This window comes from Nicotiana attenuata, chromosome 12 (genome assembly GCF_001879085.1).
Source record: "Nicotiana attenuata strain UT chromosome 12, NIATTr2, whole genome shotgun sequence".
In the NCBI taxonomy this organism is placed as follows: domain Eukaryota; kingdom Viridiplantae; phylum Streptophyta; class Magnoliopsida; order Solanales; family Solanaceae; genus Nicotiana; species Nicotiana attenuata.
This window is the reverse complement of record NC_032000.1, coordinates 38,599,025-38,609,306: the sequence shown is the minus strand read 5'-3', so window position 1 is coordinate 38,609,306 and position 10,282 is coordinate 38,599,025. Positions and strand designations below refer to the sequence as shown.

Sequence of the window (10,282 nt, the reverse complement as noted above, 5' to 3'; positions counted from 1 at the left end):
CCCCCAAAAGCTAGATTTTGTGGTTCTTTTTTTGTGCTCTTAACTGGGATTCTATATTTTGAAGAATTAACCTAAATAGCCGCCCATCCAACCACTTAAAATATCCGGCAGATGTATAATCCATGAATAATGTGTATATGGGTATAATCAGTGTATATAATCTATGTATAATCAGTGTATATAATCTATGTATACCGGCTAGGAAATGTAAACGGTGAATCCAAACCGGCTATTTATGTAAAGATCCCTTCTATTTTTTGACTATGGTATCCATCAGGAAATAAATCTGCCTCTTAAGGCATGTGTATTCTATATCAAGTTGTGTAAACATCAGTAGTCTTCTCCTTAGAGGTAATTGTAATTGTCCGCAGGAGGAGGAAGAGAAAGAAGAAGAAGAGAAAACCAGAAGGAAAGAATCTGTCTGTAGTGAAGAGGATGTGGCATTGAAAGAGATGACTATTCCAACTGCTACAGAAGCACAAGAGCAAGCTCGAGCAAGAGCAATTGACAAACAAGAGCAGCTATGTAAAATTAGCCGTGCCTTGGCTGTTCTAGCTTCTGCTTCTGTAAGGATGGATTCGAAAAAGTTTTGGACTGTTTAGTACCTGGTCTTTTCTATCAATCTCTTATAACTCTATTTTTTGCAGTCTGTTAGCCAAGAGCGTGAAGAGTTCCTGAGGCTTGTAAGTAAAGAGGTATGTCGAGAAATCAGACCAAGAAAAGGAAAATAAATCTCTTACTTATGTTAATACTAACTATAGCTCTTAATGATTCTTTGTTATGTTGCATTATATTATGTACTTGCTGCTGCTTCTTTTTTTCTTCTCCTTGTTTCAATATTCACTCCCTAAATTGTTGTCCCTTGCTTTTCTATAGCTTTTAATCATGTTGACCTCCCTTTATCTGTTAATGAATATTGACTAATTTTATTGATGGACATCATGTGGATCTTGATTTTGTCCTGCTAAATTTCTGTTTTGCTTTTAGTTGAACTATTTGTTTTTTTGAAAATGGGAAACAAAGGTAAAGGTGAATGTTCACTTTCCAATGGAGGGAGTATTGGTTATTGTTTATACTGACATTATAAATTCTGGGCAAAGAAACAAATTGCTCCTTAACCTGCTTTCTTTTTCCTTTTCCTTTTGGTAAAAGAGATAATTACTCCCTCCGTCCCAATTTATGTGACACTTTTCGCTTATCGAGAGTCAATCTGACTAATCTTTGAAGCTAAACTGCATTGGATTAACTCAATATTATAAAATTGAAATTTAGATATTCAAAAGCTATACGAAAAGCACTATAAGTTGCAATTTTTCTCATGTCAATTTGATGAAAAAATATATCTTAAAATGATGGTCAAAGCGCACATAGTTTGAATCTCGGGAAGTGCCATATAAATTGGGACTATAGGGAGTAGTAATTTTGATGATTGTAGCATGGGTTAATTTTCCGCTTAACTTTTTTTGTTGTTGATAAGGTAAGGTTTTATTGATAAAGTATCAAGATGGTACAAACTAGTACATCACTCAGATAGAAGCCAAAAAGAAGCAAATTACTACATCCGTCTTCCTAATAAATCCAGAAAATTCATATATTGAAGCATAACTTTAATGCTGATATGTCAAGATTATGCTACCTCAGTTAGGTTTTGCACAATTTTTGACTTGCTTAAGCAGCAGAACATTCAATTATTAACAGATAATTAATTGGGTGTCCTTCTTCTCCAAGCTATCCTCCTCTGTCTCGCCCTCTACCCCTCTCCTCCAAACGAAAAATAAATTCAAATAAAATAAAAGAAAGAAATCCACCTGTGGGCTCCCTCGCTCTCTTTGCTGTTGATGTTTTTTTGGTATTTTTCTTTATGTGCAATGCATATAGCGAGGATTCCTTTTCTTGTCAGGTATATCTTTGGTTCGCTATAAGGTCAGGTAATTCTTCAACAAGAATCTGTGACTCATGGAGGATTCCTTTTCTTGTCAGATCCAACTTTATAATAGCATGGTAGATAAAGAGGGTACAGATGGTGAGTTGGATGCTATCAAGGCATATAGAGCTGCTCATGATGAGAATGATCATGCTGCTGAACATGATGAGGTTTCATCTGCACTCATAGATAAGGTGAGACATTCTTCCTAGGCGACGAAGGCATATGTTTTGTCCTCTATAGCCCAAAATAAATTGAGTAAAACATCAGATAAGGTAGCCTAGAAATTGAGAAACATGCACTAGGTTTCAATGATACAGAGGGAGAAGATAATCAAGGGAAACTAACAGAGGACAAGGATGTTTTCTTACAGCTGACTTGAAATTAGTTATTTATTGGCTAATGTATTTCAGGTTGATTCCATGCTTCAAAATCTTGAGAAGGAAATTGATGATGTCGATGCCAAAATTGGCGACCATTGGCGAATACTTGACAGGTGAGCAGCAGTGTTTTGCTTGGTGATCCTTATCAAAATTTTTTGCTTGATGATCACTTTTGGGCTTTGACATTTTCTTTTTCATACATCTCACAGAGTTTTGGCTCCACTTATAAGTATCTTGAATATACTAGTGTAAAAGCCATTTTAAATAGAGGTCGGAGTTGGGGAAATTCTGTGCCCTTTTCTTATTGTTTAATCTACCTGGTCTCAAGCATGCAGTGATGCAAGCAGAAATTTGTTCCTTCCCCCCGGAGTAATTCTCATATTGCAAATTTGAATGAACATCTATGTTATTATCTTTTAAAGATGAATTGGTGGAATATTAATCATGAGCCATGCAGCAGAACATTACCATATCATAAGTGGAAGTAATGATTAATCATGTTTATATTTTTCTCTCATTAATGTGATCAGGTTTCTGGTTCGTTATGGTGATCTAATTTGTCGGGGAAGTTACATTTTCATCTGCAATTGTGTAGATCCAAAATTTAGCTTTTAATTGACCTGCATGTTGTTTTGTTATACAGGGATTATGATGGGAAAGTGACTCCCGAGGAGCTAGCAGCTGCAGCCAACTACTTGAAGGATACTCTTGGCAAAGAAGGGGTTCAAGAACTTATCAGCAACCTTTCCAAAGATACAGGTCAGTTTTTGATTTTGTTCGAAATCAGAAAGATCCATGCTTTGACTGTTGATTTATGGTTCTTATTGGAACTCTTGTGGAAGATCTTCACAAACACGTTGACATCGCTTGGAATTTGGCTTAAATAACTAAAGCTTTTTTCAGTTTAAAAGCCTTTTTTGTTGAGTCACTGTTTGTTTGATAGCAATAAAGAGAGATCACATTTGATGGTCTTTCTGTGTAGCTTTTAGCGCAGACATTTCATATGAGTTTATTGGAAGAGTTATACTATTAAAGAAGTCACATACTAAGAGCCCGTTTAGCTGATTTGAAATAAGCTGATAAGCATTAGGTGCTGAAAAGCTGCTGAAACTGATTTAATAAATAAGCAGTTACATGTTTGGATACAAGTGCTGAAATTGATAATAAGTTGCTGCAGTATTTGTGAAAAAAGTGCTGATAAGCTCTTTTTCTGTTAAAATGACTTAAATAACCTTAGAACTGTTTACACTTGTAAGGGCATAATTTCTTCAAAATTGTAGATTCCAGATCGATTCAATACAAAATATTCTATTTGTCATTTTATTCTAAATACAATTGTGCTTAGATAAGAAAACCTTTATGATAAATAAAATTTATTTTATAATAAGCATATAATCATAAGTTATAATAATTAATAAATTGACAAAATTTTCTAAGTAAAAAATAAACCTAAATAAATATTTGAAGAGAAACAAACACGGTTTTCATCACCACAACACTTAGAAAGCAATGCACCAAAAATTTGATATGTCCTCATTTATTACATACAGTTCAAAGATTAGTACACAATCACATAGATACAAATATGCCAAGGAATAGAGAATTTGCTTATCTTAAACAGTCAATGAGAATTGCAGACTTGAAGAGGCGGGGCGGATTGAAACAATACTTGAGGCAGTGAGTACCAATGTAAGAGTTTTGTTCTAAAAAAGAATATTTTAACGATAAAATAGTAAAAATCTTGGTCAAACTTAAAGTGCTTATAAGCTAAAAATTCATAAGCTGGGGGTTACCAACTTATGGCTTTTGCTTATTTTTGGCTTATAAGCACAGCTTATAAGCACTTTTAACTTTACCAAACGCGTAGATAAGCCGAAAAGTGCTTATAAGCTAGTTTGACCAGCTTATAAGCTTAGCCAAACACCCTCTAAGCAGTAAGCATAGTCCTTGGATTAAGAGTTCCAAACCTCAACTGTCAATAAAAAAGCCAGGTTAACTAAATAATTACCCTGTGTGTATTCAAATCGATGACATCATCGGTAGTAAATAATAGACGTCGGAAAACTTAGCAATAACATAAAGATTCCTTATATAGAATAACTACCTTTTTGTGGTTCCAGATTCCTGATAATGACCCTGATTTTTCCAAAGAAGTCAGGGAGCCGTCACCTCTTACTGTGTCTCTTACTGTGTCTGTTGTTTCCTTTTCTTTTAACATTTTTCCATTCCTTTTAATTTCTTGAGTTGGATGTTTAATTGAAAGAAGATCTTCTTCTTTGGGTTGATAGTGAAGTTGCTGTATTTTGTTATTGAAATAAATGCGCTTTTATAAGCAGCAACTCTTACTAGGATCTATAATGGAGATTTATGTATTTGCTCAACAGTAGGATAGCAATTAATTATCTTAATGCCTTGCAAGTTTAATGGGGAGATAACAGTATCTTTCAAAATTGAGCCGAAAACTGAACGTTTCTAACTTATGTTGAGTCTTTTTGTTGCAGATGGGAAGATTTTTGTTGAAGACATTGTTAAACTCGGCAGCCGCGTAGAAGACGCAAGGTCCAATGAATAGACAGATGATGCAACAATTTTGGTTTCTTAAATAACAATAAAACATTACACTTACACTAACGTAGTTCAGCATATAATTAGGCCCCCAATTATAGAAAGCCATTGTCTGTTAGTTTTCATTTCTAAAAGCTCTGACTTTTTCAGTCATTGAGGTTAATCCCCTGTGAGTCACTCCTTTATGTCATATGAACTCAGATATTTCGTAGGAATATGGTAAAAAGAAACAAAGATGAAGAAATAAATATGTACCGTTAGGCATGTAAAGGCAGTCTGATATTATCAAGGCTGAATATTTTTTGACTTTGATATATAGTGGAGAATCATCCTATTTTCAACTTTCTGATGAATAAAACATTTTCTATTTCAATATCAACTCCTTTTCATAAGGCTTCTGTCCTAATTTTTTCATCAAAGGTGCAAGTCTTTCAGTGATGTTATTTTTAATAACTAGTATCCGTACCCGCGCGTTACGCGGAAAATATTAAATATAATTTTTCATAAGAAAATATTACTTGAAAAATATGGTAGAAACAAATAAGCATTCAAATACTATTCGTTGTTGAACATATAAATGCATTGGATATTCATACATTGAAGTCATGAGAAAACACACATATCCATTATAAAGAAGCTATTAAGGAAGATAATGAAACTTTTCATTATCGGCCATCTTCAGATTCTAAGACATATATATATTAACTTTGTAAGAAAGACAATAGATTCTACACAATATTTGGTACACATTAACAAAGTTCCTTTTAAATACAAAGAACAAAATACTCTTTTGACCTGGTATCAAAGCATCAAGCATGGAGGGAATAGATCTTTGATTGTTAGTTATTAAAAGAAGAATAATATATATGTTAACGCAATATATCACATGTTTTGAGAGCTACGCCGCAAAGCCTGCAATTATTTTAATGTTTCGTCATCATCGCCGCTCAAGGAATTGAAAAACAATATTGAGGGAATATTTTACAATATGATAAAAATCACATGATTTAAGCTCCAAGATTATTAACTTAATACCACTTGCCACAACATGAGGTCCTTAACCTTTTAGGGCTTTTGGAAAAACTAATTGTAACTGCTCAATGCACAATTTAGAATGACAATCTGAAATGGCAGATTGTGGCTACCTAAACTTCTCTTACATTTGAAAAGTAGTCACCTCATTCCAAGAGTTGAAGAGAATAAACCTTGAATAGAGAAATTTACGAATTTTTCTTTACACCTCTGTGTGTCCGTGGAGACCCTACAGTATCATCTCCTAATGAACCTGGATGTTGGAGAAGGATTCATCATGAATGTAGTTGATTGTCTTGCACTTGGTGATTGAGTAGACAAATTTTTGCTCCATGTGAGAAATAATATGTTTAGACGCTAGATCTTGGATGAATTCCTCCAGCTACTCAATTCAACACATGTAAATAATTACTTACATCAAGGAGAAAGATGTTAATATCCAGCTATCCTACGAAAGTACCTCAAAGTTCAGTCATATAAGGTTCAGGAACAAATACCCCATCCTAGTCATCTGAGCTAAGGAAGCAGCGTAACTGGTTGCCATGTGAAATATCAGATTTCTGTCGGATAGAAGAATATAAATTTTATTTACTTCATCTAATAGACAAAGATAACAAATCTAATAAATATTATGTGAAAAGGATAAACTCAGGAAGATTATCTTACAAAAGCAACCCACAAATTTTCATATTCTCTTGACCCATCCTTAGAAGAGTTGATACACAGAACAACAATTAGCGCTAATGTGTTCCTCATCTCTGCCAAGATTTTGGTTGCTCTTAAACAACCATATCTGTGTTCGTGGAATCCATGCAGTATCATCTGCTAATGAACATGGACGTTGAAGAAGGATTCATCATGAACGTAGATGATTGTCTTGCATTTGGTGGTAGTATTCAGCAGGTGTTGCTGCCATCTGAATACATTCAAAAGCTTATTAGATATGGAGAAGCAAATGATAGAGTAAGGGAGCCGACCATATCTGATATATGCAAAAATTGTATTTGGAAAAAAAAATATTATTAAATATGAAGATTCACTATAGGTGAATTATACCACTTGCTACAGTTTGTTCAAAAGTAGAGTTATGAAGAACAGTTTATGAAGACTTGGAATGAGTGGAGCAACTTCTTAGACCCTTTAGGCTATGGGAACCAAGAAATATCATATCAGTCTTACCAAGTACTTCAGGATTACTGAACAAAATGTTAATCTCGTGCATTTTTTTGTGTGGATGCTCTGAAGGTGCCCAACAGGTTCAATAGGTTCTACCTTTATGCATTTGTAACTTTTGACATCTCTTGGAAACGGCATAGCAAGAATGACAACATTGTCTGCATCGTTGTCACTGACTAACAAACATGTTACCTATAAGTTTTTTATTCACTTGTGTTTCCTGCATATTACATCTAACATTCATTGTCAAGCGCCTAATATTTTTTATTAAGGTTGGATCGTGAAGCTACAACTACGAAACTAAGCTTCGTAGCAACTGCTAAAATAAAATAAACAGATATAACTTTCAGAGTTCACTACACCCAGATACAATATTTATATGAACTCTATACACTGCTCTTTAATCCTATGCATGATGGTAGAATCTACAAATATATCTACCAAGTGAAGACCGAAAAAATTATTGATATTTTTTTTTTATTGTTGCTGATGTTAACTGTCGTCTGTCATGTATTCTAAAAGAGTTCCATTAATTGTTGTACAACATATGCGTAAAAAGCATGTATAAGGTGAATTGCACAAACAAATACAACATTTATACCCTTACAAACCTAGATTTAAACTCAATAGATTGCGGCAAAGTAGAATTTATCTATAGTGTGGAAGCATACCAACAGCTACGCATTGAGTAGTTACCTATGTATAAAAATAAAAATTTGAAATTATAAAATTTTCTGAAACTAAATCTCAAATGTAGATGTAAAATATGTAAACCTCAAAAATTTTGAGCTTTCATAAGTAGGTAAAACAACAATCAAAGGTTCATCTAATTTAAGTGAGGTTGAATTTCATCCACAAGTTCATCCCATAAGGTTGCTGAAATCCTGTTCCTCCTATATGTTTCAAGGTAATTGTCCATCAACAAAAATATATGTAGTTATATTGTAAAAGTATAGTCTGTATTTGTGAATGACTTACTGCTCATCTTCGAGTTCAACATTCATAAAGACACTTTTGTTATCTCCTTGCTTGTAGGTCTGAACAGCTCCATAGATCACAACCTAACCAATCACATCTACAAATATAAAAGTTAGTCGCAAAGTTTACAATACCTAATATTAAAACAAAATGGAAGTGAAGAATTACCGGATAATTCTGCCTCATCCACATGATATTGATTTGTTAGCTTATCAAAAGGACAAAGATTAATGATTTTCATATGAAATGAAGAGCCAGTTGTTACCTCAACAACTGTCCTCTGTGTAAATGTCAGCCTCAAATTATATGTCGTAGTTTTCAAGTTATTTGGCCCGATAACAAAGAAGTTCATGCGATATAAGGCGAGTTCTTGTATCTTGGTCCTAAAAAACTTAATTACATACTTTCCTATTGAGGCATGTATACAATTACCCTAGAAAGGTACATTCATTATTAGGATGTATCATATTGCTATGTGAGACGACCATATATAACATCTGCAAGAGATTTACTTTGAACATAATGGATGTTATTAAGTACAAAGATTCACTATAGGTGAACTATACTAATTGCTATGGTTCGTTCCATATCAATGAAATAACAATCTATTAATTTAACATGTACTTGCTTAAATAAGCTTATTATTGGTGAAGTGATAATCAATGAAAGCTTCTACAGTGATACTATGTACGATTGTACTTTGCCTATTTGGAGTTATTTAAAATTATGATTCCAATGTTAGTATCTATATAGACTTAAATAAAATGTGCAGCATCTCAGATGAAGGACACTTTTGGATCGGTATATATACCTCATGTTAGTAACTTGACAACTTGACGACTTGACCAGAACTCATATATATAATTTTCGCAGCGCGATAGAAAGGTACGTACAATCATTATTAGGATGTATCATACTGCTATGTGAGCCGGCCATATATAATATCTGCCAGAGATTTACTTTGAACATAATAGATAATATTAAGTACAAAGATTCACTATAGGTAAACTGTACTAATTGCTATGGTTCGTTCCATATCAATGAAATAGCGATTTATATAAATGGTCTTAGAACTTTGAGGCTATGTGGAACAAAAAGAATTCATACCAGAGTTAGCAAGTTGAGTAAGAGCATCGTGCAATAAGCCTCTGTGACATAAAATTGCATAAACAAAATCTGAAATCACTATTTTTTTTCTTCCAAAAATGACTCCACAAACAAAGTCTCCTACTAACTATTCAAACACAACTAATGAACAAAGGACAAAATTGTCTAGTTCCAGAACTCATATATGATTTTCGCGGCATGTTGCCTACTGACTACAATAAGTAGCAATAATTTCAGAATATAGTGATGCATAAGATATTACAGAGCCAAGAAAATTCGACAACCAAAATTTTGTCCTTAACAATAACCTTAAAATTAAAAAATCATGTAACATGATTTTTTTTGGATTATCTTTGTAAACTAAAAAAATAATTAGAATATTATTAACATGAAAGAGCAAAACGGGTAATATATATAATAGTTTCAATAATACATCTTCATGTATTTGGAAATAAGAAAAATTTATGAAATCAAACGGCAGAGAAGAGGATTTACTCAATAACTACATGAAAGTTGAATATGTTACCTTTTTATCTTGCAAAATTAACTCTATGAAATATGGTATATGAGGCTTGAAACGATCCGAAATTTTTCACATTCGAACAACTCTCACTTACAGATTCCATTGCATCGAATTGCTTAAAATTTGACTAATTTCATGAAGTGTTGTAGCCATATTTGCAAAGTTCTGTACAAAAAAGGAATGGCGAATAAAATAAAAGGAGGAAGAGACGTTTGGGACATTAGGAGATAGTTGATGGAGTTAGGTTTTGATGCCCACGTTTGGGAAGACCATCGTGGAGTGGTTTTTTTCCTCTCTTCCTATTTCTAATAAATTAAATAAAAAAACTAATGAAAAAATGTGGGACTCCATTTTCTTGAATAGACGGCCGTGGAGTATTTTTTTCTTTTGTTTATTACTATTTCAATGTAAAAAAAATTGTCGAATTTTTAGGTTTAAAATTAATTAAACAAAAAAACTTATGAAAAAACATGGGCCCTTTTTTGGAATTGGAGTAATTTTTTTTTTTTTTTTTACTTTTCAGTTTTACAAAAGATGTGCTCATAAACGTGGGACTATTGAATAACTGAATTGGTTAGTTCTTTAAAATTTTGT

At 33.1% G+C, this 10,282-nt stretch overlaps 1 protein-coding gene and 1 long non-coding RNA gene across 5 annotated transcripts in view; one reads left to right on the top strand and one right to left on the bottom strand.

The window, feature by feature from the left end:
* The window catches only part of LOC109235593 (LETM1 and EF-hand domain-containing protein 1, mitochondrial-like), a 10,641-nt gene extending 5,425 nt beyond the window's left edge, over window positions 1-5,216 (top strand). The window contains exons 10-15 of the mRNA XM_019401769.1: window positions 372-566; window positions 648-695; window positions 1,981-2,118; window positions 2,338-2,420; window positions 2,951-3,066; window positions 4,809-5,216. Of these exons, the coding sequence (XP_019257314.1) occupies window positions 372-566; window positions 648-695; window positions 1,981-2,118; window positions 2,338-2,420; window positions 2,951-3,066; window positions 4,809-4,879 (651 nt within the window). The 3' untranslated portion in view covers window positions 4,880-5,216. The remainder of the gene's footprint in view (window positions 1-371; window positions 567-647; window positions 696-1,980; window positions 2,119-2,337; window positions 2,421-2,950; window positions 3,067-4,808) is intronic.
* Window positions 5,879-9,946, bottom strand: LOC109235592. 4 transcript variants are annotated; one of them, XR_002069410.1, is made up of 6 exons: window positions 9,692-9,946; window positions 9,166-9,206; window positions 8,059-8,141; window positions 6,571-6,820; window positions 6,365-6,464; window positions 5,879-6,286 (listed from the first exon to the last, which is right to left on the bottom strand). It is a non-coding gene; the product is annotated as an uncharacterized LOC109235592 (long non-coding RNA). The 4 variants fall into 4 exon arrangements; XR_002069411.1 differs by having other exon boundaries at window positions 5,879-6,464; window positions 8,059-8,155; XR_002069409.1 differs by having other exon boundaries at window positions 5,879-6,464.